The sequence below is a fragment of the Podarcis tiliguerta genome, assembly GCF_965153285.1.
Source record: "Podarcis tiliguerta genome assembly, chromosome: Z".
In the NCBI taxonomy this organism is placed as follows: Eukaryota; Metazoa; Chordata; class Lepidosauria; order Squamata; family Lacertidae; genus Podarcis; species Podarcis tiliguerta.
Window position 1 is genome coordinate 8529094 of NC_139553.1, and position 26913 is coordinate 8556006.

General features: G+C 46.0%; 2 protein-coding genes across 4 annotated transcripts in view; one reads left to right on the forward strand and one right to left on the reverse strand.

Annotated features, from left to right (window-relative positions):
* The window catches only part of SLC31A2 (solute carrier family 31 member 2), a 526804-nt gene that overhangs the window by 8900 nt on the left and 490991 nt on the right, over positions 1-26913 (forward strand). For 2 of the 3 annotated variants that reach the window (XR_014507088.1, XR_014507089.1), the window contains exons 3-4: positions 813-1005; positions 1244-1743. Coding sequence is in view for 1 of the 3 variants with exons in the window: in XM_083423216.1 (XP_083279342.1) it covers positions 813-1005; positions 1244-1412 (362 nt within the window). In the remaining 2 variants the exon portion in view is untranslated. Of the gene's footprint in view, positions 1-812; positions 1006-1243; positions 2638-26913 lie in introns of those variants that run through there. The other variant, XM_083423216.1, reaches the window with a different exon arrangement.
* NIBAN2 (niban apoptosis regulator 2) overlaps positions 5574-26913 on the reverse strand; it is a 101085-nt gene continuing 79745 nt past the window's right edge. Inside the window, exons 6-14 of the mRNA XM_083422983.1 lie at positions 24882-24997; positions 24249-24353; positions 20957-21119; positions 19060-19247; positions 16713-16868; positions 13910-14026; positions 11718-11825; positions 9954-10065; positions 5574-9239 (exon numbers count right to left, since the gene is read on the reverse strand). Coding sequence (XP_083279109.1) covers positions 8494-9239; positions 9954-10065; positions 11718-11825; positions 13910-14026; positions 16713-16868; positions 19060-19247; positions 20957-21119; positions 24249-24353; positions 24882-24997 — 1811 coding nt within the window. The 3' untranslated portion in view covers positions 5574-8493. The remainder of the gene's footprint in view (positions 9240-9953; positions 10066-11717; positions 11826-13909; positions 14027-16712; positions 16869-19059; positions 19248-20956; positions 21120-24248; positions 24354-24881; positions 24998-26913) is intronic.

Below are 26913 nucleotides of genomic sequence, written 5' to 3' on the forward strand. Positions count from 1 at the left end.
CAACAACCCATAGCAGTGGTCTGGTAGCTTGTAGGAATTAATATAAGCAGTGTTAGGGAAAAATCTCATAATACAGACCAGCGGAGTTTGGCAGTCATAGCCAGCTTTATATATATATATATTTATTAGAATCATTTACAAAATATAAAATAGAACCTTAAAATTGTTGATTGAAAACAGGTATGTAAAAACGTTTGAAAGATGGTTAGCAAAAGGAATGCTCCAGTTGCTTCTTGAAAATTTGACATTGTAATCCTACACATGTCTACACCTGGGATTAAGTCCCACTGAGTTCTATAGGTCTTACTCCTAGAAAAGTGAGTGGAGGGTTGCCACTTGAATCTCCTTCATTTCCTCTCACTCTGGAAGTCTTATTGAGCCTCCTGCAGCTTATTGTTGTTTTGATAAAGAGGGTATTTATAATAATGAATGATCTTTTGATATGAGCAGGTGCTGATGTAACTCTTTTGGATATCATTACCATGCTTGCTTCTTAATAGTTGTATTATCAGTACACCATTATCTTTATTGCATTTTAATATTTCAGCTGTGCCACAGAGTGCTAAAACTGCATATAAAATGAATTTTCCTCGATTTTCCCCTCCCATAAATAAGCTTATCTTAAAACACATAAGGGCTAGAAACTTGCACTCTTAAAAAAACCCCCAAAGATAAGGTTTGCAGGAAATGGAATCCTGCAGTTGAATTATGCAGTCTGTAGTTACACAGAGGTTTGGGAATGGTTGTGTACAAATATATTTTTACACCCACCCACCCATCTCCAACCATAAATCTGTTTTTTTACCCAACAGGGATGGTGCTCTCAGTACTGGTGATCATGCTGCTTGCGGTGTTGTACGAATTCATAAAAGTTGGCAAGGCGAAAGTGCTTCAGTACACAATGCCGCCATCCATTGCCTCCAGCATCAGCCAGGAGACCTTGAGAGAGCCAGAAAGGGCATCTATTAACACGGGCCTGGAACAGCTAAGCAGCTCCCCAAAGAAGTAAAAAAAAATGGGGTGGGGTGGGGAGGCAAAGAGCAATCTGCAGAAAACCTGTATTGACGTTTGCTCTGATTCCGCTTTAAAGGGTGGGTTTTCATGGGGAAAGCTCTGGAGGGGCGGGGGCGGGGAAAATGCCTTCAGACACAGAGCTTTAAAGTGCAGACTGTGCCTGGAAAGCATGGAGGAAAGTTAAGTGTAGATAAGCCCTGACATTTCTTTCTCTTTCCTTTTGGAAAAGTTGGTTTTCGTGGCATGTCGCCCAGACCCTGCTCCATGTGGTCCAAGTGGTCCTCGGTTACCTGGTGATGCTGGCGGTGATGTCTTACAACACGTGGATCTTCCTGGGAGTGATTGCGGGCTCTGCCATTGGCTACTACATAGCATACCCTCTGCTCAGTCCCAGATAGCAGCACGGGCATCAGCGCAGGAAGATGGTTTAACAGTGCCGATTAACTGGAGACTCCTGCCTTGGGAACAGATCTGTGGTGCTTGGATACTGAACTGGGCAAACAGGAGCCACCCTGTTGTAGTTCCAAGATCCTTTCCCCTGCTCCCCATCCTCTGACTTCCACAGGCAGGGCATTTAAACCTTCTACCTTTTTGTCCTTTCACTGGAATTTATTTGTAACTGCCTTTACTAAGTGCCTTGGAACAAATGCTCAGTAGCTAGAACTGAGATGTTTTGCTTTCTAACCTCAGGATGTGTAACAGTGGTACCTCGGGTTACAGACGCTTCATGTTACAGACTCCGCTAACCCAGAAATAGTACCTTGGGTTAAGGACTTTGCTTCAGGATGAGAACAGAAATCGTGCGGCGGCAGCGGGAGGCCCTATTAGCTAAAGTGGTACGTCAGGTTAAGAACTGACCTCTGGAACAAATTATGTTCTTAACCCGAGGTACTACTGTAGTCAGCTAAGCCTTGCACTGTCTACTCTGACTGGCAACTCTTGAAAGTGAGGTGGAGGACAACTTTACCAACCCTTCTACACTTTGTCCTCTGAGGGGGTGGAACCCATGCCAACTTCATTCAAAGCACATGCTGTGCTATTCGGTGCATTCTCTTGCGGGCTTCTTAGTGTAGGAGGGCAATGGTGGAGATATATAAAATTATACATAATGGGAAGAAAGGGGATTAGGAGAAGTGCCCCCCCCCCACTTCTCATAAACCTAGAACGGGGGCCATCCAATAACTCAGGATGGTGGGAGGCTCTAGCATTCAGGAGGGAAGTGCTTCTTCACACAGCACATAAGTAAATAAGCTATGGGATGCATTACTGCTATAGCCATCAACTTGGGCAGCAATAAATGGCAGCTGGAGAAATTCTCAGAGGATAATGTTACAGGTGGCTGCCAGTTGTGATGACTAGGTCCTACCCCTCCAACATGTCTCCGGATCCCAGTTGCTGAGAATCATTAATGGTAGAGAGCCATTACCTGCTTAAAGGATTCCCATAGGCAACTGGTTGCCCACTGCCACAGTCACAGGCAGTATGCTTCTGAATCCCAGTTGCTGGAACCCACAGGAGGGGACAGGACTCTGGTGTTTGGGTTCTGCTTAAGGGCTTCCAATGGAAGTGTCTGGTTGGCCACTGTCAGAACAGGAGGCCAGAGTATTTGGGCCACTGGTCTAACCCAGAGAAGCGGACACGGAGCAATGGATCCAAACTACAAGAAAGAAGATTCCACCTAAACATTAGGAAGAACTTCCTGACATTAAGAGCTGTTCGACAGTGGAATTTGCTGCCAAGGAGTGTGGTGGAGTCTCCTTCTTTGGAGGTCTTTAAGCAGAGGCTTGACAACCATATGTCAGGAGTGCTCTGATGGTGTTTCCTGCTTGGCAGGGGGTTGGACTCGATGGCCCTTGTGGTCTCTTCAATGATTCTATGACCCAGCTGCTCTACTTTTGTCCTCTGTCAGAACAGGCTGCCAGACTATATGTAAAGCCTTTGGTTTTGACCAATAGAGCTCTTACATTCTTTTATTTTTCTGGGGGTGGGGATATTGGATTCAGGGCACAAAAGGGAAGACTCTGCATAATTAACATAAGGGACTCACCACCACATGTTGAGGCTGTAAAGAGGGGGGAATCAAATATTAGCCTCACTAATACCTTGCGGGACTGGGTCTGGTCAATGCTTGGGGGACAGAGAGCTGCCTCATACATACTCAGGCCATGGTAACAGTACCACTTTATTCTGCTTTGGTCAGACCACAACTGGAATACTGTGTTGGGAGGAAAATGTACACAGGGTGTTTAGCAAGGATAGCCTATGTGGTGCCTTCTGGATATTGTTGGTCTGCATGATCAGTGATCAGAGATTATGGGCGCTGTTGCCCAGCACAACTAGAGGGCGTCATTATGGCTCTAGATGCTGAACCAAGGAAAAACGTTTGTGTGGCTAAATTAAAAATGAATGTGCTATGAAATCTGATGCAAAAATCAATGTCAAATAAAATATTTTACTTAACACATCAGATTTCAGAAGTTTCTTTATGGTCTTCAAATTAGGTGAAGGGTGTTTCAGGTTGTTCCTGCATGTGAAAACTACACTTTCTTCCCCCAAAACTGCTTAAGCGCATTCAGCACATACCTCTGTGGATCATTCCAGACTGTTGCTACTTTTGGCTGGCATTCAATCACAAGCTGGCATATTAAGGGCGAGCCATCGAAGGTGATCTGATGCTCTTGTACAGCATGCCCACATGACTTCCCCGCCCTGCCCCAGCCCAACCAAAAATGAACTTTCTGAGCTAAGGAAAGAATGGGAAAGGCATCGTAAAGCGAGGTAATCACGTTTGCTGTCTGCTAGCCTCTCCACAAACCAAACTGAATGGATGCTCAACGGACAGGTGGTGATGGCTCACCACCTAGCACACAGAGCAGGATGAGTGCAAAGCAAACAGGTTGGCTGTTTCAAGGTTGGCTAGAGAGCCCATCCCAAGGGAGGATTAAAAATGCTTAAATTGTAGATCAGGACAAAAAGAGTTTTGGTGGGGGAGAATAAGAGAGGCTGGAGTTATCAGTAGTAGAGTTTGGCTGTCTGAGAGTCTTACAGGGGAGGAGGATCCTGTATCCCAGACAGCTATTGTTGGGACTCCTAAGGCCCAGGCAGCAAAGCCAATGGACATTGATGACTGTTGTAAACCACCTGGATTCTATGATAAACAGAGATTGTGGAAGTTCAACATCACATGGTGGTCCATAGATCCCCCCCCCATCCTTTGAACCAGACTCAAGTGAGGAAGAATGCAGGAGGGCCAAAAGTAAATTTAGATCCAAGAGGTTATTGCATTAGTTTTCTTGATTGTAATGCCAACACTTCCGTCCATTTTCTATTGTTCTTTTCACACTGCAGTACCCTTTGCATTATGGAACAGTGGTGGTTTTTTTTTTTGCCAAAACACCAGTAAGTAAAGGTAAAGGTACCCCTGCCCGTACGGGCCAGTCTTGACAGACTCTAGGGTTGTGCGCCCATCTTACTTAAGATGCCGGAGGCCAGCGCTGTCCGGAGACACTTCCGGGTCACGTGGCCAGCGTGACATCGCTGCTCTGGCGAGCCAGAGCCGCACACGGAAACGCCGTTTACCTTCCCGCTAGTAAGCGGTCCCTATTTATCTACTTGCATCCGAGGGTGCTTTCGAACTGCTAGGTTGGCAGGCGCTGGGACTGAGCGATGGGAGCGCACCCCGCCGCGGGGATTCGAACCGCCGACCTTTCGATCGGCAAGCCCTAGGCGCTGAGGCTTTTACCCACAGCACCACCCGCGTCCTTTAAAAAAACACCAGTACCGTGTGCTAAATTTCATTCCCACCAGTGAGGGAGGTGGTGTTGGCATCCGTCTGTCTTGGGAGACAATGGAGGAGTGACCTTTGGAACTGAAGTCAAGCTGTTGGACAGTTGCAGCGCCTGCTGTTGCTGTAGAGACCAATGCAGGAGAGACAAGTTTTGTTGCAGCTGGGGCAGGTGAAGGTGTCCGGTTGTGCTGCCATGACATTTCTTCTCTCGGTGTTTCTCCCAGCGGTCATTCCTCCTCTGGTCACTGCTGTGGATGTACAACCTGACTGTCTCCAGACACTGCAAGGGATTCCCACACAGCAGGGTTGATGTTGCCAGACAATTGCAGACGTCTTTGTAACACAGAGTTGGTTTGCCAACAACAAATGTTGCTATTTTCCCACCCTCTGTTCCCCCATGAATTCCCCCTATGAAAACATCAGGAAAGAACCGTAGGCCAAGATACCACCCCAAATTTTGTTACTTTTCTCCCCTGATTTTCTGGGTTAAGAGGGCTGCAGATGGATCTTTCGTGCTATGCCCCATTGCTTTTCTGAAAGTACCTTTGTGTTGTGTGAAAGCTCAGAAACAGTGTGTGTGTGGGGGGGGGGGAATGAACAGCTTGAGAAATGTCAGGGAAATTGGAATAAAATGCAGTGTGAATGCAGCCACAGTAAAATCAATTGGAGGCCTGTCTGACAAGAGGTTGTGTCCTCTCTTTCAAGCACACAAAATTTCCAAACGTCTTTTTGTCAAGAGCCCAAGCGATGGGAAGGAGGAGGCAGGCTGTACTGATCTTAAATAAATCTAGATTTTATTAATAATATATAAGCCACATTTCCCCCCTCTTAAACATTTGGTATAAGTTTTGCAATAAAGTATACTGGAAGAAAAAAGGTAAAAAGATGGCAGGCTTTAGTTCCCAAGATTAAGGCACTTTTTGTTTTACGAAGAGCAGAGAGAGAAAGTGAAAATGAATGGCTAAATAGGTCTCCACCCCCTCCTCCAAAAAAATAAAATATAAAATTCTTAAAGAGACATTAAGGGAATAATGAACAAGCACTTTGAAACTGGCAATGGTGCCACAACTTCAGGAAGGTGTGTGTGTGTGTGCGCGTGCAATGTGCATTTACATGCAAGGTTTGGATCATGGCCATTGAGTCTTCCCATACTTTTGGAAAAGTGTACAATAGTTCTGCATTGACATTAAGACACTCCATTTCTAAGTCGCTAGAGCCTTTGGTGGGCTTGCTCCCTACCCACTCCTTCGAACTTTAGTGGAAGCCAGATGCCCCATTGGCCTCCACTGTTTTCATTCTAAAACATCATTCTGTCACCACCTTAACTAAAACACATACAAATGTACCCGTGTCCATTTGCTTCCCTGCCCTCCTGCGCCTATAAAAGCATGTTTGATAGGCGAAAGCAACAACTTGGCCACTGGAGAAGAGGAAACGTGATGGGGATACGGAACCGGAAGGCCTCCAGGTGTTGTTTGACTGCAGTTCCCATCAACCAGTGTAGCCAGTGACCAGGGATGGTGGGAGCATCACCAACACCTGGAGGGCCACAGGTTCCTTATTCCTGTACAAGAGGCCCCCTCAGTGTTAGTCAATTTTGGATTACCCAGATGGTGTTGGACTACAACTCCCATCATCTCCAGCCAGCTTAGCCAACATTCAGGGATGATGGCAGCTGTAGACCAATAACATCCAGAGGTGGAGAACATCCAACAACATCCACTGATGGGGAAAAAACTTGTAATGAACCACTCTCAAGTATACAGCATCTGGATATTATCTAGAACAGTCCTCCTGAGGTGGTGCTGTTCCATGGCTAAGGATTGACCGCCCTACACTTTCTGGGATGACAAGCTCCTCAGATTTGATTTGCCTCATAAACTAGAGTCAGAGGTGCTGAGAAATGAGTGAGTTAACCCTCAGATAACAGGAAAACCCAGCGGTGCACCCAAAGCTACCCTACTCAGAGCAGACTCACTGAAATGTGCCTAAGTTCACCATATTATTAATATTATACATTTATTTCACAGAAGCGTAGAACTATAGAGTTGGAAGGGACCCCAAGGGTCATCTAGTCCAACCCCCTGCAATGCAGGAATCTCAGCTAAGGCATTGAGGACAGATGGCCATCCAACCTCTGCTTAAAAACCTCCAAGGAAGGAGAGTCCACCATCTCTGGAAGGAGACACCCCCACTGTCAAAACAGCTCTTTCCACCAGAAAGTTCTTCCTGATGTAGGTCTGGGTCCTCTAGAGCTGGAGAAAACAAGCTTGCTCCATCCTCCATGTGGCAGCCCTTTAGGTATTTGAAGATCTCCTCTCAGTTTCATCTGTACCAGGGTTTATACCCCACCTTTTTCTCTGACAGAGACTCAGGTCTATTAATTTCAGTGGGTCTGCCTCAAAGCGAGGACTAACTTTCAGCACAATCCCTAGAAGCTCCAGGAGGCAATAACCATATTCCTTTTATCCATCAGGGGTAAAAAGAAAAGTGGATATTTTTGTAAATTCAATATGTACACGCATGCACGCACACTTTCAATGGGACAACCCATCGCTATGGCATTCAGTTTGCATTCCCCAACTACCCAGAATCACCAATGAAGAAAACGTTCTAAAACAAAGCGGCCAAGTTCTCTTATAATTTTCCTTGCCTATAAATTGGGCGCAGAGAGAGGCCTACTCTGAGTAGGATGAGTATTGGATACAAGCCTTCACCATTAACATATCTACCCAGTTTCTTGCATTGGTGGTAAACCTACAAGATGTATGTTACTTGACCCCTCCCTGGGCAGGGAAGAAAACTTATTCCACAGCTTTGTCCTCATCCACATACATTCACTGCTTTCTGCTACACACTTCCCTCGTTCGGCCTTAACAACTGCCACATCCGGTTTCTCTAACCTTCATTTGCATCGTCATTCTCTAGTGAAAAGGGACTCGCTGGCTCTACCTACTAGGCCCTGCAGCTAATATTCCTACCCAGATCCTCAAATCTCTCCAAGTGATGGGAGTTGCAGAACTACACTAGGACATGGCTGTCAACGCTGGGGAAGAGAGGTGGAGATGCACAGGTGATGAGATAACAGTTAAAATAAAGTGACTACCCTTAAAAAACATATAATTATCAGTGGGGCAACAAGACTGGATTAAAACACAACCAAGTTCCAAGAAAATGAAGGTGGATTGGAAGAAATGCAGAAAAGCATCTTCTATATCTGTAATGGAGGGCAAGGAGGAGGGAAGCAGCTGTCATTCTGTTCCTGTACCCCGGACATTCCCTGGCATCCAAGGTAAAGTGTCTTTTCAGTAGAACTGGAATGGGGCAAGGAGACCCCTGATGAGCCAATTGTGAACGAAAGGTGCAAAGGAAAGGAATGTGAGGAAGCCAACCTAATTCCAGGCTTACAGAAGCCCAGAACGGTCAGCATAGTCCCAAGAGAGACAGCTAGAAGAACTGATATTATTTCTGGGGCTCCTCCATCCCATCCCCTGTGCTCCCTCCCAATACTTCTCTGGATGGATTGAGCACATGCAAATTAAGGAGGCCAAAGAACCAACTTTAGGCGCTTTGCTCTCCCCTCGCCCTGCCTGCCTTCTCTCCCCCCCCCCAGGGTCCCCCAATTCGAGTCTGCCTTTGGCATTGACACAGCCAATAGAGGAACCCTCTTGCATAGAGGTGGGGCAGCTGTCCTAGAACTGAGTCTGCACCCCTTCGCTGCCTTCTGTAGCCCCATGGCTGTTCTCCACAAAGGATTCCTTGCTCGTCTCACAAACTGGGGTCACCTCCACTTGCACCCCCGTCTCCTCCCCTGTCTCCTTATCACTAGGCTCAAGGCAGCCCACGCTGGACCCCCCGTCGGCAGCCAGGGAAGGCGATTGGGCAGGAGAAGTGGGCATGGAGTCCGTAGCCTCCTGCGCCTCCGCCTGGCACTCAGCGGGATGTTGTGGTGTTTGCTTGCCTGCCTCCCTGGTGGCTTCCTCCTCCTCCCCCTCCATGTGTTTGGGGTCTACTTCGCTCTTCTGGGCAATGGTGCCATTGCCCAGCTGGGAATCAGCCTTCTCAAGCGGAGCCTTGACGCAGATCTCCTTCACCAGCATCGTACGAAGGTCCTTCACGCTGTCAGGGGACCCCTGCACAGGAGGGGAAGGACTGCGGTCCACTCCCTCGGGCTCCAGCTCAGCTGCACCTGGGGACCCCTCCAGGGAAGTGACCTCGTAGGGAAGGGCCTCATCGTCAACGTGGATGACTGAAACGACTTGCTTGGCCCGGCGCTGCTTCTCATCTGGCAGGTCTGAGTCCGACTGCCTGCCGAACTCCTCTTCCCAGTTGATGGGTGTCTCCTCGCCAAGCAAGTGCAGGTTGGGGTCGCTGTTGTGCATCACGATGCTGTCACGGTACAGGTTGTGTTTCCGCTGCACAGCTGCCTCCTTCACAGCTGAAATGTGGAAAGGAAAGGAGCATGAACAGGACCACTAATGGGACAATGCATAAGGCCACATCCACACCAGGCATTTAAAGTGCAATGGTACCACTTTAAGCAGTCATATCTTCCCCCCAAAGAATTATGAGAGCTGTAGTTTGTTGAAGGTGCTGAGAGTTGTTAAGAGGCCCCCTAACAGTTTGAAAGCACATCAAAGTGCAAGTAGATAAACAGGTACCACTCCAGCAGGAAGGTAAACAGCGTTTCCGTGCGCTGCTCTGGTTTGCCAGAAGTGGCTTAGTCATGCTGGCCACATGACCCGGAAGCTGTATGCCGGCTCCCACAGCCAGTAAAGCAAGATGAGCGCCGCAACCCCGAAGTCGGTCACGACTGGACCTAATGGTCAGGGGCCCCTTTACCTTTATTCCCCTCAGAGATCTACAGTTCCCAGTTCCCTGGGAAGAACAATATACTGTTAAACCACTCTAGGAACTAGCACAGTGATGTCTGGGGTAGGCATCTTTCTCCCCAGTGATGTGGTGGGTCATGGGGGAGCACCTGCATCATTTGGTGTGAAGCCAGACCCTCTCCCCATGGTGGCTATTCTGTGACTGGCACCCACGGTGCCCTCTCACAACTCCAAATGTGCCCACTGGCCCAAAAACAGTCAGCGACCACTTCAATAGAATAGTAACACCCCCCATGAGGAGGGCATTTGCTCCTCCTTACCCATCATGATGTCTTTCATGACAGATTGCAGTACCACCTCTTCGTAGGTGTTTTCCACCAGGATGAAACGGGCAAAATCCTCAAAAATCAGTTCCTGGAATCTGGAGAGGTCCTGCCATGGGAGAAAGAAAGAAAAGTATTTTGAAGGAACAACAGAAAAAGGGGGAAATAAGAAAGGAGAGAGGGGGAAGGAAGACCCACACCCAACAAAACGAAATGAAGTGAAGAATAGAATTGACTGGGAAAGAGACTCTCTAATAATAACAGCCCTTAAACATTATTTTAATTAATTATCGTTATTTTATTCTTTCTTTCTTGCCGTAGTGTATTTGATTTAAAAATTAAGAAAGTTTTTCTGCCGTACAGAATTGCCCAAGCAAAGTGCAATCTGAAGAACCTTATAGGCAAGAGTTGTTTTACTGTTGTCATTTTTAAAAAGTTATGCATAACATTTACACAACAACCAGCAAAAGGAAACCAGTGGCGTCTCCAGATGTTGCTGAACTCCAATCCCAACAGCCCCAGTTAGGGGTGGTGAGAGTTGCTGCCCGGTGCAGGCTGTTCCATTAGCACTTACTTGCAGAATCACATTATCCCATAAGCACCCACTCTGCTTCAGCCTGTGGTCTGTGTGATGTTAATATTCTGCACTTGTAAGAAATTGATCTTTTAGTGCAGCAGCAACTGCACGTTGGAACTCCTTGCCTTTTAACATCCAGCAGGCTCCCCCGTAGTCTTTTCAGAGCCTGCTGAAAACACTTTCCTTTGGGCAAACTTATTCTCGACATGTGGAAGCTGCCATGTATTTTAATATGGTTTTAGCTTATTGCTGATTTTATTCTTTTCAAATGTTTTGAATACATGCTTATTTTTTACCCCCCCCCTTTTTTTACTGGTGAGAGTTGGTTATCAATAGATTGTCAGGTATTGTGGAGAGCTTTGCAGATGCTCTGATCAGCTATGATGGCAAACTGCCCTTTAAGCTAAGCAAAATCATTGTTTGCCACATCCTGGCATCATCTAGGATGTCAAGTGCAGAACAGGACAGCATGGCTTGGCCCAAATTATCTTGTGGATCAATTGAGGAGACATATCCAAATGGGACGCGGGTGGCACTGTGGGTTAAACCACTGAGCCTAGGACTTGCCGATCAGAAGGTCGGTGGTTTGAATCCCCGTGATGGGGTGAGCTCCCATTGCTCGGTCCCTGCTCCTGCCAACCTAGCACTTCGAAAGCACGTCAAAGTGCAAGTAGATAAATAGGTACCACTCCAGCGGGAAGGCAAATGGCATTTCCATGTGCTGCTCTGGTTCGCCCTGCTGGCCACATGTACGCTGGCTCCCTCGGCCAATAAAGCGAGATGAGCGCCGCAACCCCAGAGTCGGCCACGACTGGACCTAACGGTCAGGGGTCCCTTTACCTTTACCTATCCAAATGTGATTTTGGTTTAAAATGCAGTGTAAGGTAGTCTCTATGGGAGTATATTGTATTTAATTATGGGGTATCAGAGTTTTTGGGGGGCTAACCAGGCTGGGATAGCAGGCTTGTTGGTTTTTAATGTCTGATGTAGATCTTTTCAATTTCGTTGTTCTGTATGGGACAATGACAATAAAAGCTATTGTATGGTATGGTAGGCCAAATGAGGCCCTCGTGCCAGAGGTTCTTCCTCTCGGCCATGATGCTAGCACACTCCTTCTGAAAGGGAGGCTTTGCTTGCCCTTGCATTTCTGCGCACCCCTTTTCCTCTAGGGGGCTTGTGCTTACCCCTTTGCAAGTGGGGGCCAGCTTCTTCAGCAGGAAGGGGATGGTGATCTGGAGCAGGGCCTCCCGGAAGAACTTCTTCCTTACCGTGCTGCTGTCGTAGTCATATTTCTGCAGGGAGGAGAGAAAAGAGGGGGCAGAGAGTCACACCACTAAGACAGAGAGAAGGGACTTAAACCATGTAAGAGAAGAGTGGTCTGCCTAACCTCAGACCTAGAGGACAAATGCAACCCACCAAGCCTTGCTATCTGGGCTTAGGGGAGCTACAACTCCTCAACCCCCCCCCCTCTCCCACACCAACCCCTTTACTGCCCCTGCTTGCCCCCCTTCCTTGAGGGTTCCTGCCTGGCTGCAATGTGTCATCAAACTTTTATCATGCCTCTTGCTTGTCTGGGTGGCAGGTAGAGAATGTAGAAATTAGCCTGCTGTGCAAAGTGAAAGTTTGCATCCATTGCCCTGTCCACTTTTTCCCTATGACTCTGCCCTCCGATGGCTATGGCCTCCTACAAAGTTGCCCAGAAGGAACGTTTTCTTTGGGGTGAAAACATTTCCACAACATGTAACCAAATGGGTACGGCAGATGGTTTCAGGCAGGTGTGGGAAGGCAAAAGCCAGTTTTCCTTTTAATATCTGTCTTGACAAAAGAGGCAGCACTTAAAATAGTGCAAAAATGGCACCTGACGCCTATACGGTTAGTTCATATTAGCACTTCCTACTCACTAAACTGTTGGAGAGGCTGTGGAATGGCACATGCAGTGGGCGTATGGCAAATTGGCTTGGTTCTGGGAGGAAGTCTTTGTCCAAAATAAAAGCCATTACTGAACAAAATGCCTCTAAATTTCCAATCTTCCCAATCTTTTCACGACAAGTGATATTCACTTGCAGCTGGAATGTCTAGCAAGTTCTTCTCTGCTAGTGGTCAGGCTTGTAATAGCGAGATACTTAAGAAGGTGTTCCTCTGACAAATTGGCACAAGGAAGTATGGCAAATCGCACTTGTGGGGAAATTGAATAATAAAATAAAATTGGCACGAAGCACAGAGAATCTTTCGCTGGCACAGATTTGTTATGCACATGGCTGAAAATGAAAACGGAGGTATTTTATAACTTTAGAAAACTTTTGCTAGTGAGACGAGGTGGTTAGAGTGTCAGACTAGGACATGGAGGACCAGGGTTTAAATCCCTACACAGCCATGAAGCTCAGTGGGTGGCCTTGGGCCAAGTCACTCACTCTCTGCCTACCTCACAGAGTTGTTGTGAGGATAAAATGGGGAGGAGAACTATGTATGCTATCTTGAACTCTTGGGTGAAAGGTGGGATAAATATTGCAAAATTAATGAATGTTAGAATGATGTTGGATTGAGGTTAAGTGGTTTTTAGTAATAATGTCATGAAGGAATATGAAAAAACGGATTGTTAAAAGGTGAAAATTCAAAGTTATAATATATTAAGATCAAAGATAAAGATAAAGATAAAGAGGGAAAGGATTTGCTGAATAAATAAATTGAACTGGAATACAAAAAGGGGAGGTGTGGGCAGGTCCGGGAAACAAGCAAATGCAAGATAAGTTAAGAAAGATCGAATTGTTTTTAATTGTTTCTTTTATTTACGTATTTTTCTTCTTTTTCTTTTTCCTTTTGTAATGTTTTAAAAATGTCAATAAAATATTATAAAAAAAAAGGTGGGATAAATAAGTGATAAATAAAATGTAATGGAATTTAAAATACACTGTTTATCACCTTATGTACAGATGGTTGACAGGGATAGGAACTTATTATGCTATTTGGATGCTATTCTGCATGCATTCCCTGAATACCATCTTCTTGGGTGATATTTTATTACTTGTGTGTACGGTGTTATTAAAAGTCATAAAAATTTAATGAACAAAATAAGAATGTAAAAAGGAAAGAGAACATTTCCCCCGTTTCTGACCTAATGCCATGTGGCTTGATAGGCTACCAACATTTCTCAACCAGGACAGCTCAGTCAGCAGACAATGAAACTCTTAAATTTCAGGGTAGTGGGTTCAAGTCCCACGCTGGGCAAAAGATTCCTGCATTGCAGGGGGTTGGACTAGATGGCCCCTTGAGGTCCCCTTCCAACTACATTTCTATGATTCTATTTGCTTCTTCCAGAAGCCAGCCTGGCAGGTCTGAGCCAGTGCAAATGGACCTAAAGGTGGGCAGGCAGGCTCACCTTAAGCACCCGCTCCAGGATGCGCTGAATGGTTTTGCAGAGCTCATCTTTGTCTGGCGATTTCCCCACCTCCTGATGAAGGAGCGTCTCAAAGGTGTACACCGTATCATCCATTTGCTGCAACACCCAAAAACAACAAGTAACCGTTTATTTAAAAGATATAAAACACTGAATCATGTTGCTTAGAAGACCTGGCTGCCTTTGGAATAACTGTTTTAAACCCTGATTTGCTTGGGGCTCTGCCTCTACAGACCTCTTTGCTGAAGCGCCATTGACACTTGATGGAGAAGTACTATGACATTCTACAGATGTTCGGATTTGATAACTTAGCCGCAAAAAAACAACAAAAAAAAACCTTCTGAAATTAAAATGTGTCACAATTATGCTCTTAAACCTTTCGATTGTGTAATTTTATAGCATGCCTAAGTTCATTTGGATGTCATTGTTGTTTTTGATTTGAATTATTACATGGAAGAAAGAGAACCCAAACTGCACATAAACAAAAAAAAATTAAAACGAGAATGTATGGCTTGTAAAACATGTACAAATCATCCTTGCCACTAGAGGGCAGTGGTGGCAATTCCCTGCCCAAACAGGGTCACAGAGAAGACCTATTCACCAGAAGTTGGGGGTTGTGCTAGGCTGAAAATTTCTTCAACAGCAAAGTAACCCAAATGGTGATTTTACAACAAAGAACACACACAAACATCACTGCAGGCCCTGTGATTAAATTACTGTATTTTTCGCTCTGTAAGACGCACCAGACCACAAGATGCACCTAGTTTTTGGAGGAGGAAAACAAGAAAAAAAATATTCTGAATCTCAGAAGCCAGAACAGCAAGAGGGATCGCTGTGCAGTGAAAGCAGCAATCCCTCTTGCTGTTCTGGCTTCTGGGATAGCTGCGCAGCCTGCATTTGCTCCATAGGACGCACACACATTTCCCCTTACTTTTTAGAAGGGAAAAAGTGAGTCTTATAGAGCAAAAAATACGATAAGTGAAGGTTTAGCTCTCTTTTTTAAAAAAATGGCAATGCTCTGGGACATCTAGTGAAGTTGGGTGACAATAGTACTAAGGGCTACTCTCTCAGCTTGGTTGATTCATCTGATTGGGGTGAGAGCTGAGTGAATCCCTCCCTTTTGGGGGGAATTGGGGTAAAAGGTTCAATGGGGGGCGGAGATTCAGAACAATGGGTTCCATCCACTGCTAGTCCTACTCAAAGTTGACACTAATGGGTCCACTTTGCATGGAATTTAGTTAGGGATAATTTACTGATAACCTACTGGGACACGGGTGGCACTGTGGGTTAAACCACAGAGCCTAGGACTTGCTGATCAGAAGGTCGGCGGTTCGAATCCCCGCGACGGGGTGAGCTCCTGATGCTCGGTCCCAGCTCCTGCCAACCTCGCAGTTCGAAAGCACGTCAAAGTGCTAGTAGATAAATAGGTACCGCTTCAGCGGGAAGGTAAACGGCGTTTCCGTGTGCTGCTATGGTTCGCCAGAAGCGGCTGAGTCATGCTGGCCACATGACCCAGAAGCTGTACGTCGGCTCCCTTGGCTGATAAAGCGAGATGAGTGCCGCAACCCCAGAGTCAGCCATGACTGGACCTAATGGTCAGGGGTCCTTTTACCTTTACCTAACCTACTGAAAATGATGAATCTAAGTTGAAGGATCTAAGATGGAACAATCTTGTTTTCTGCTCCAGAGGGCAGGACGCAAACCAAAGGATTCAGATCAGAAGAAAGAAGATTTTGACTAAACGTTAGGAAGAACTTCCTGGTGGTAAGAGCTGTTTGACAGTGGAATGGATTTCCTCAGGAAGTTGTAGACTCTCCTCCATTGGAGGTTTTTCAACAGAGGTTGGATGACTATCTGCCATGGATTATTGAGCTGTGATTCCTACATTACAAGGCGGTTGTAATTCCTACATGACCCTTAGGGGTTCCTTTCAACTCTACAATTTTATGATTCTCGGTTAGTCCAGTTCATTAACAAGTTTTTGGGTGGGTACCAACATTGCTTCAAAGGAACAATCAAGAGCTTCCAGTGAGCTCACAATTGTTCCTTTGCTGGGGGGGGGGGGGAGCAAACTCCCACTATCCATCAGTACCAGGAGCAAGAAGATGCTGGCACTGACTCTGCCTTCTAAAATGAAGCGGGGAGGCTCAATTATATCAATGGTTTCTTCCTGCTTTTAAGTAAGCTGGTGTGTCTTCTAAGACACTCAATAAATCATTGTGTTCTCAGGGAATTCACTGCTGGGCAGTCACACCCACCAGCCAAATTTGGCCCACAAAGCATTAGGGCAGGCATAGGTAAACTCGGCCCTCCATATGTTTTGGGGCTACAATTCCCATCATCCCTGACCACTGGTCCTGTTAGCTAGTGATCATGGGAGTTGTAGTCCCCAAACATCTGGAGGGCCAAGTTTGCCTGCGTCTGCATTAGGGTATATGCGGATCTGGCCCAATGGGTAGAAAGATTAAAAAAAAGTTGTACACCACCCCTGACCATATTTCAATCTAGATAGCATCAGGAATGTGATGCAATGTTTGCATGCCTGCAGAAACGTCTTGAGTTCTCGGATGTAGTCTCACTCTACAAAGAGTCACATCCATTGCTCCGCCCACTATTATTGCCAGTCGCACCTACCACCATCCACATGGCCCCTGATATATGACCCTTGGGCTGAAATAAAGATTTCCTCCCCTTTGAATCCTGGGATCCAAAGAGCTGTTTGCAAGTTTGCCAGATACTGTCAACGAGGCTGGCTTTTGGTCTGATCTGGCAAGGCAGTCCCTACCTGTCTCATTAGGATCTGGGCCCGCTGCTTAAACACAGAGGCGCTGGAGACATCAAACCTCTGCTGCAGCCCTTCCAGCTTCAACTGGTCCATCTTCTCATAGCAGGACTGCATCTTGACTGGGTGGAAAGCCAGCTGGGAAAGGTTTTCCATGTACTGGAGGAGCAGAGAGAGGAAAAAAAATTACTACTACTACGACTACTACTATTATAGTCATACCTCATGTTACGTTTTTTCAGGTTGCGTCCTGCGGCGACCCGGAAGTACCGGAAAGCGTTACTTCCGGATTTCACTGCTCGCACATGTGCAGTAGCACTAAATTGCGCTTCGTGCATGCACACAAGCACCAAATCACACTGCCCAACTGCGCAGATGTGGCGCTTCAGGTTGCACACTTTTCATGTTGCGAAGAGGCCTCCGGAATGGATCCCGTTCGCAACCAGAGGTACTACTGCACTACTAATTACAACTGCTACTAGAGGCTTCTGTCCCTGCTTACTCTGCTCAAGAACACCAACCCCCTTGCCACCCCCTTTCCCCCTCCCTTTACGCCTCACCCACCCCCTGGCCTATCCCCTCATGGCTTGCCCAAACTCCCCTTCCTCTCCTCTCCCAGCTCACCCAAAACCCCACCCCTTTTAAAGGAGGGTGAGGGGCTTCAGAGAGTGGCTTAGCAAACTGCTCTCTGAAGTACCTCCCCCCACCTCCATTAAACAGTTCACCAGGGCCACCTGCCTCCCACGCTGCTGCTCACTCACCTGCCTACCATACTGGAACATGATGACAGCCTTACATTTCTACGTATATAGAAGGATTTGTATTATTTTTACTACAACGACCACTTATTAGTGCTTTCCTCAAAAAAGTAGCCCAAAGAGGCTTACAAATACTATATGAAACCAATTACAGTGGTGCCTCGCAAGACGAAATTAATTCGTTCTGCGAGTTTTTTCGTTCTGCGAGTTTTTTCGTCTTGCGAAGCACCACTGTGTATTGACGGTTTCCCATAGGAATGCATTCGCGGTTAAAAAAAAAAAAGGCGCAAGACATTTCGTCTTGCGAAGCAAGCCCATAGGGAAATCCGTCTTGCGAAGCAACTCAGAAAACGAAAAACTCTTTCGTCTTGCGAGTTTTTCGTCTTCTGAGGCATTCGTCTTGCGAGGTACCACTGTATAGGAAATGCAAACCATGAGAACTTTTAGAAGAATACCACATCTATTCAAATAGTTATTGCAGATACTGTCCCACTAAAAGAGGCCACAGGTAATTGAAACCCTTCATATTAAGGGCTAAAAGCTAGGGTAAATACCAAATAGTATGGGAAACAGCCCTACTAGAAAAATTAACTAATAAACTGAAACTGACACGGGGACAAACAGAAGACGCTCCCCTTTATCACATACACAGCCCAACAAGACAATGACAATAATCCACCAACAGCATACAAATCAATATGGCTAACCTGGTCCAAAACACCCACCTACCCCACTCACACACGAAAACAAAGATCACCACAGCCAATCACAAACAACCACACCCTAGGCCAACCCCAACCTCTCTCACCACCAAAAGGAACACAAGTGAACAGCACAAGCAATGGTGACACCAAACCCTACATACATTAAGCATAATAGAAACATCGCCACCCGACCCCAACCCCATCCATCTTCCCTCCCTCCACCCCCCTTTCTTTTTTTCTTTTTCTTTTTCTTCTCCCCCTAATGCCTCAACAAATGAAACGGATTTGTAAAAATGTTACATGGAAAAAAATTCGAGGCATTACACTTACTTCTGTAAAACAAGAAAATCCTAATAAAATATTTAATTAAAAAAATCTACATAATCTACATAAGACCATTGTTCAGGGTTCTCCTCCCTCCTGCATGTGGTGAGTGGGGACCCTGTTGCAACTGTTTGTTTCCTTAAAATAAAAATTAAATATCTTTAATACGGTCAGTGACCAGAAAGCAATTTATAAAAAATATGACATTAAAAGTAGTATTGTGCTATAGATAACAGTAAAAATATGGCCAATTCACAGAATTGGTGCTTATATTTATGACCAGGTTTCGACTTTTAAGGTTTTAAAATTCAATTCAGGTGTCACTACTGTTTATTATCATTTCTTCGCTGTTTGCAATTTGAACTCTGTTGTTTCCTTTAATAAAGATCAGGCTTACTAGCCACTTTGCTTCTCCAAAAAAAAAGCTAGGGTAAAAAGAAAATACGGTAACTAATTTCCAGGTCCTTTTGCTGAAGTCTGAGCCGTCTTATGCTGAAGACCCTCCCCTACAATGCTTGCCCCAACCCCAAATTTCCTCTTTTGCCACCAAGACCTCTAGCTTACCTCCCCCATCTTCTCCATTCCTCCTTCGTTGAGGATGTTCATATTCATGTCAGTCACCTCCTTGAAGAAGACTTCCCGCACCTCGGCAAAGCCCTGGCTGGTGGGGATCATAAGTGCCTCCAGGATGGAAGGGATGTAAGGCTGGACGTGGTTCCGAACACAGATCTCTGCTTTGGAGAAGACTGTGGCTGGATGAAGAAGCGTCAGATAGGTTAGAACTTGCTCCACAAACCTGCACCCCAGATCTGGACACCCGTGCAGGCAACTAGCAAACGCCGTACCATCGATCATACAGATAACAACCAGGGTTGGAAAATGCCTTGAAAGGTCATTTAGCCCACGGGTAGGCAAACTAAGGCCTGGGGGCAGGATCCAGCCCAATTGCCTTCTCAATCCGGCCCATGGACGGTCCAGGAATCAGCATGTTTTTACATGAGTAGAATGTGCCCTTTTATTTAAAATGCATCTCTGGCTTATTTGTGGGGCCTGCCTGCTGTTTTTACATGAGTAGAATGTGTGCTTTTATTTAAAATGCATCTCTGGGGCATAAGAATTCATTCATTTTTATTGATTTTTCAAAATATAGTCCGGCCCCCCAAAAGGTCTGAGGGACAGTGGACTGGCCCCCTGCTGAAAAAGTTTGCTGACCCCTGATCTATCCCAATCCCTGATGTTGCAGAAAACCCGCAGATAGGTGCTCTAAAACCATTAACCAAGGAGATGCTGCCCCCTGTGGTTCTCCAGGGGTGTGGCACGGGAGGGTGGCAAGTGTGGTGGGCAGATTCAAGGACAACCAAAGAAGCATTTAAATATTCCAGGGTAGCATAGTACAGCAACTATTTTGTGCAACTGCAAAGGGGATTCGGAAATTTCATTTGGCACATCTTACCCGAGAATCTTCTGCTATTCTATTCTATTTAATGCAACAAATAATTTTAGTAGCTGTGACCATGTATGTGTGGTGCCCCATGATTTTTATGGTTATTGTTTTTTGTTTGTTTTTTGTTCTCCTTCTGAATGATGCCATGGCCTACGGCTAGTGCAATAAAAAGTTTAATTGATCTAATTGGTCTAACTATTTTGTGCAGGGGATTCATCCCCGGCTACCACGCATGCTGGCGGAGCATGCATAAGCATCCCCTGCCACCATTCTGCCCACTTCCGGGATCAAAAGGACCCATATGTTGACAATCATACGCCAATTGGACATGCTTAAAATGGTTGCCGCCTGCATAGTATAGTATAGTATAGTATAGTATAGTATAGTATAGTATAGTATAGTATAGTATCAAAAACATTATTAATTTTATTTGCACAATATGGATAAGTATCTTTTCAAAATGAGATCAAAAGCATCAAGTGACAATGAGGACAATCCTAGTTGTGTTTTCCAATGTCTAAAAAACAGACAAAAACTCTTGTGTGACACAAGGAAAAATATATTCTTAAAGTGTAGCCCAGAGCAAAAGCTTTTGAGAACCACTAGTCTTAACAGTTTGAAAATGTCTCATGCTAAGTCAGACAGCTGGTCCCTCTACCTCAGTATTGTCTACACTGACTGGCAGCAGCACTTCACGATTTCAAAACGAAGTCTCTTCCAACTCCCCTGGAGATGCCAGGCATTGAACCGGGACATTCTGCGTGCAAAGCCAATGTTCTACAACTGAGCTACATCCCTTCCCTTCATAAGATGCTGCTATACACTGAGTCAGGCTGTTGGTCCATTTAATTCAGTGTTGCCTACACTGGCTGGCTCCTGCTGGGTTTCAGACTGGAGTCTTTCCCATCCCTTACTAGACATGCCATTGGGGATTGAACTCATGCATGAGAAGCAGGGGCCTTGCCCTGAGCCACGGCCCTTTCCACAAAGCAAAGGGTCTCTCTCTCCATCCCCTACCTCGGATTTTGCTGGCCAGGTGCTCCTTCGATTGGATGATCTGATCCATATCTGTGCGAATGGTGCTGGTCATCCCAGGCTTCTCAACCTCGCATTTAACCACAGCTTCGTCGTACTGGACTTTGGTCTGGTCGTAGACCATCCTATACACAGCGTCAGAGACCTAGGAAAAGATGGGGAAGGGTTTTTTTGGGATAAGATGGAAGGTTGCAGGGAGAGCATCCTTCTTACTGAGCCATCAAGAGACAGGCAACTCCTCCTCTTCCCCCAACCATCTAGCTGGGGTGCCCCAGCCACCCTGGGAGGCTTCCAACACATAATAAAACATCAAGGTTATTGCAGCAAGGGTAAGATATGCCCTGCAGCTCGCAACAGAACATGTGTACATGCGCAGGGGTGCAGAGATTAATACAGTGGTGCCTTGCAAGACGAAAAGAATCCGTTCCGCGAGTCTCTTCGTCTTGCGGTTTTTTTCGTCTTGCGAAGCAACCCTATTAGCGGATTAGCGCTATTAGCGGTTTAGCGGCTATTAGCGGCTATTAAAGGCTTAAGGGATTAGCGGATTAGCTGCTAAAAGGCTATTAGCGGCTATTAAAGGTTTAAGGGATTAGCGGATTAGCTGCTAAAAGGCTATTAGCGGCTATTAAAGGCTTAAGGGATTAGCGGATTAGCTGCTAAAAGGCTATTAGCGGCTTAGATCAGCTGTTAAGCGGCTTAGATCAGCTGTTAGGCGGCTTAGCCATCAGCTGTTAAGCGGCTTAGCAAACAGCTGTTAAGCGGCTTAGGGGCTTGGGAAAAAGGGGGGGGGAGGGGAAAAAACCCCCAGGAATCGCAAGACAGTTTCGTCTTGCGAAGCAAGCCCATAGCAAATTCGTTTTGCGAAGCACCTCCAAAACGGAAAATCCTTTCGTCTAGCGGGTTTTCCGTCTTGCGAGGCATTTGTCTTGCGGGGCACCACTGTAAACTAGAACGACCTGTTCTATGGGGAAAACCAAAAACAGAGAAAAAGTGAAAAGATTTTCACTCTGGGATTTGTACTTAGAACTGTTTGCACAAAGTATATGCCCATCAGGCTCTGTGGGAACCCATCCCCCCATTTTTTCTCCTTCCCTCCCCCATCCGAACACCTACTACTTCTTTTTAAATTTGTACAAATAGTATTTACTTTAAGTGTATGATACAAATTGCTGTGATCCCTTGCTGATCTTCCTCTGCCCCTCCCCCATTCTATTGATCATATCAATTTGTTCTATTGTTAAGGAAAAGCAAAAATAAAACGAGAAACTGTTGAGATAAAAAATGTGCACTCAAGAAATCTAAATTTTGTGCCCCTTAATTGGAGCAGACCAGGCCACACAAAACTCTGCTATTTGCATGGTTTTACACTCCTTTCCCTAGAACAGGGTCAGAAACCTGTGGCCTGTCCAATGTTCTTGGACTCCAATTCCCATCTGCCCCAGCCAAGATGGCTAATGGTCAGGGATGATGGGGGCTGAAGTCAAGCAAGATATTGAGGGCCACAAGTCCCACATCCCTTCTGCAAAGCAACACATATTTCCCGCTCCACTATAATGAAAGGAAAAAACAGTGGCATGGTAGCAGGTCCTGAAATATCACCTAAATTCTCACACTCTCATTATTAAAGGATTTTTATTTGCGAGCATAACAAAAAAAAAGGGCGGGCGACCAAAACCTTGCCAGCTGATATTAACAATAGGACTGCATTGCAGAGAGTTGGACTAGACGCCCGTAGTCCCCTCCAACTCTGATTCTGTGATCTATGACTATCCCATAAATTAAAATTTCAATGTTAATAAACACTGCACACAAGTCTTGGTCAGCTGCTCTGTTGCATTTTTTTAGCTGCACTTTCAAGGACATCTACACAAACTTCCATAAGGACTAGAAACCTGAATACAGTGATACCTCTGTTCCGGAGCCCCGTTCGCATCCTGAAGCGAACGCAACCCACATCCACGCGTGTGTGGGTCGCGATTCGCTGCTTCCGCGCATGCGAGTGATGTCATTTTGAGTGTCTGCGCAAGCGTGAGCTGTGAAACCCGGAAGTAACGGGCTCCGTTACTTCTGGGTTGCTGCGGAGCACAACCTGAAAACGCTCAACCTGAAGCATATTCAACCCGAGGTATGACTGTATAGATATAGACAGAGCTTTTTTCTGGGGACACTCAAGAGTATACAATACTGGCATCTTTTTTTCTAGAAGAAAAGCAGTGTGTGTGTATACACACACACACACACACACACACACACATATACACGTATACATACATACACACACATATACATACATACACACACACACACATATACACACACACACACACACACACACACACACATATATATATACAGATATAGATAGATACATGAAGAATACTGAGATGTACAGGAGGATTAATTCTGAGCCCGATTATAAATTCCCGTGACTTCTCCCGGCACAGAATCACAGGGCACACCTGCAGCCCTACATATAAATAAGGAAGTATTAAGAAATTTGGAGAAGATGCATGCAAAAGGGGTCTTGTGAGGGGTTTTTTTTACTCTTCCACACAGGGCTCCGGTGTGCTGGAGGGAATGTCCTCATTATACTGCAGTGTTTGGAAGGCAGCCACCGGGAGCTGAATATTTGTTTAAAAGGGAGTTTTCTGCCAGTCTATTTTTAAAAATTGCTCACAAGGAAATATTTATCCTGGTTTTCAAACAGTATATATATTTTCTTCCCACCCGAGGTCTTTTGACATTCTGGGCCATAATTATCTTACAGCTAAATGCGTGGTTTTTGTTTGTTTGGGGTGTTTTTTTTTTTGACTGAATGTAGCCTGGAAATGGACAGGGCCACAAATGCATGGAGAAATTTCTGGTGGAGAAATCCTGTTTTCCATTCATAAGGGAAGTAGGGAGACAGAGCTGGGGAACCTGTGGAGTTCCAGATTTGGCAGGTGTCCAATTCCTGCATGCTCCAGCCAGGCCAATGGTCAGGGATGATGGGAGTTATAGTTCAACAACATTCAGAGAGCCAGAGGTTCCCACATTCCTGGAGCAACACTGGGACATAGGAAGCTGCCTTATACAAAGTCAGACTAATACCAATACAGACCTAGCTCTGTATTGTCTACATTGACTGATTGTGGCTATCCACAGGTTGAAGCAAGGAGTGTCTCTCAACCCTACCTGGTGATGCCAGTGATCAAACTTGGGACCTTGCAGCAGAGAGTTCCATATGCTTGCATATTACAGAGTGCGACCTGGTGCATGCTCAGCGCACACTCACCTGGATCCAAACTCTGTGTCTCTCTTGGATTTTGCCCTTCAGGCGGGGCCCAATCATGTTCTTCAGCTCAGGAAAAAGTTCCTCCATCACTAAGTTGCTCAAGACCTGGATTGGGTATAAAGGTAAGGAAAGGTTGGTTCGATTTATTGTATTGCTTCCCACAACGAAAAGCCCTGAAACAATTCACAATGAGACTAAGACACAATAAGACCAATCCATAAAACATAGTTGGGTTAAAAACATCCAGTCATTTGTGCTACCCAAACTCCTGTAGGTACAAAAGAAATACCTTTGCCTGGCGCCTAAGTGATGGTAAAACCAGTGCCAAGGCAGGTGACAGCACTGGTCACACACTGGGAGGTAGGAACAAAGGAAGCTGGCTTACACTGGGCCAGGTGGTTGGTTCATTTAGCCCAGTAATGTCTGCACTGACTGGCAGTGAATCTCCAGGTGGGGTTGGGAGAGACTCCCATCTGAAATCCTGGAGAGCATCTGCCAGTCAAAGTAGACAACATTGAGCAAGAAGGACCACTGTTCTGACTCAGTATAAGGCTGCTTCCGATGTTCTTATGACCTCAGGTTGTCAAGCATACCTAGGAATTAATTTCCTGGGCTGCTCCCTCAAAGACTCACCTGTGCTTCATTGCCACAAAGCATATCCCATGTGCCATACTGGTCCTTAGACTGGCGGTACATGCGGACGGCATCAGTGAATGCAGGAGCCTCTACCTTGTTGTCCTCAGAAATACCTGGAAGAGAAAAGGGGAAGGTGCTTTTATTTTTAAGGGGAGGGGGAGCGTCAACTCTGTGTCTCTTAGAGAAGTGAGCAGTGTTCTTCAACCATGAGTTCCCAGATGTTGTTGGATTACAACTTGCACCATCCCCTGCCAGATGCCATTTGATTATAAGTCCCATTGTCCTCAGCCTGATCAAGGTAATTAATAGTACCACACCTAGAATACTGTGTCCAGTTCTGAGCACCACAGTTTAAGGACATTGACAAGCTGGAATGTGTGTAGAGGAGGACAACCAAGATAATCAAGGGTCTGGAAACCAAGCATTGTGAGCAACAATTTATGGAATTGTCCCATGGAAGATGGAGCAAGCTTGTTTTCTCCTGCTCTGGAGGTTAGTACATGAACCAACAGCTTCAAGTAACAAGAAAGGAGATTCCAATGAAACATCAGGAAGAACTTTCTCACACTAAGAGCTGTTTGACAGTGAAAGAGACTCCTACGAGAGGTGGTAGACTCCCCTTCCTTGGTTTTGCATGGCGAACCCCCCCCCCCAGTTGAAATAACGACACATGACACAATTATTAACATTAATGGGCTAAGTAAGGCCACAACTTTATTGGTTACAGGTGATGAGGGGTATTGGCTTAGGCACTGGTCCTAACCGACTATATCCGAATTCAGTCCGTCTGCTTGAAGTCCAGGAAGGGTTAAGCAGGAACAGCTGGCAGGTGGGAAAAAGAGGGAGATCCCTGGCCGCATCCTGCCTTAAGTAGGGCAGGCCACGCCCCCAGAGCTAGCCAATTGGCTGGCCAGGGGATGACGTGGCCGGGAATCCCCCCAATCAGCAGGGCTGGACTCCAGCCGCCGTGCGCATGGTGGGGCCGTGAAGCCTGCAACTCCATCTCCTTGAAGGGCGGAGGTGGCTTTTTTGAACCAACAACAACAATTTTATCATTTGTACCCCACCTATCTAACTGGGTTGCCCCAGTGCTTCCAATATATGAGCAGAGGTTGGATGGCCATCTGTCACAGATGCTTTAGTTGTGATTCCTCCGTTGCAGTGGGTTGGACTAGATGGCCCTCATGGACCCTTTCAATTCTACAATTCTATGATGGAGTTGGACTACAACTCCATCAACGCTCAGGGATGATGGTAGCTGCAGTCTGACACATCTGGGGAAACAAGGTTGAAAAACTGCAACCTACAGCAATCAGGGTCAATCAAAATGATCCTATTCAGTAGGAGAGGCTATCCCAGCCTCCTAGACAGGACAGAAAGAGAAAATGGAGCCCTCTGCCCCAATGCCATACAGACAAATCTTCCATAAAACAAAACAATAACACAGCCTTGCAAACTGGACCCCCTGAAATCCAGCTGCTGGGAATCACAAGAGGGGAGAGTGCTGTGGTGCTCAGATCATAGGCATGTAAAGAGAGAGTCCCGGTTCAACCCTTGCTGTCTCCAAGCAGGGTTGGGAGAGAGTCCTGTCTGGAACCCTAAAGAGTCACTGCTGGTCAGTGCAAACAATGATAACCTTGATGGACCAATGGCCTAGTTCTGTAGAAGGCGGCTTCCTACATTTCCTAACAAGCCCAACCAGCTGAGGGAGAGGGAGAAGGGTTAAAAAGAAGGAAGAGTTAAACAGGCAAGGCTGGGCTGTGCCTGTGCCAGTGTCAAGAGTTACAATCACAGCGCTCTGGAAATTGACGTAACATCCACAAAAGAGGAATCCTGTCTGGAAAGCCGAAGATGGAGGAAGGTCTTCAAAAGGGAAATTGCCACATTTTGGCACCGGGCGGGGGGGGGGGGGGAGAGGGAAGAGAAAGTGACTAAAAATAATGTGGCGGGATGAATCACAGTCAGCACATGATTTCTGAAAATCTTTTAACACAAGCAACACCCCCGTAAGGCGGTTGGAGAAAGGGGT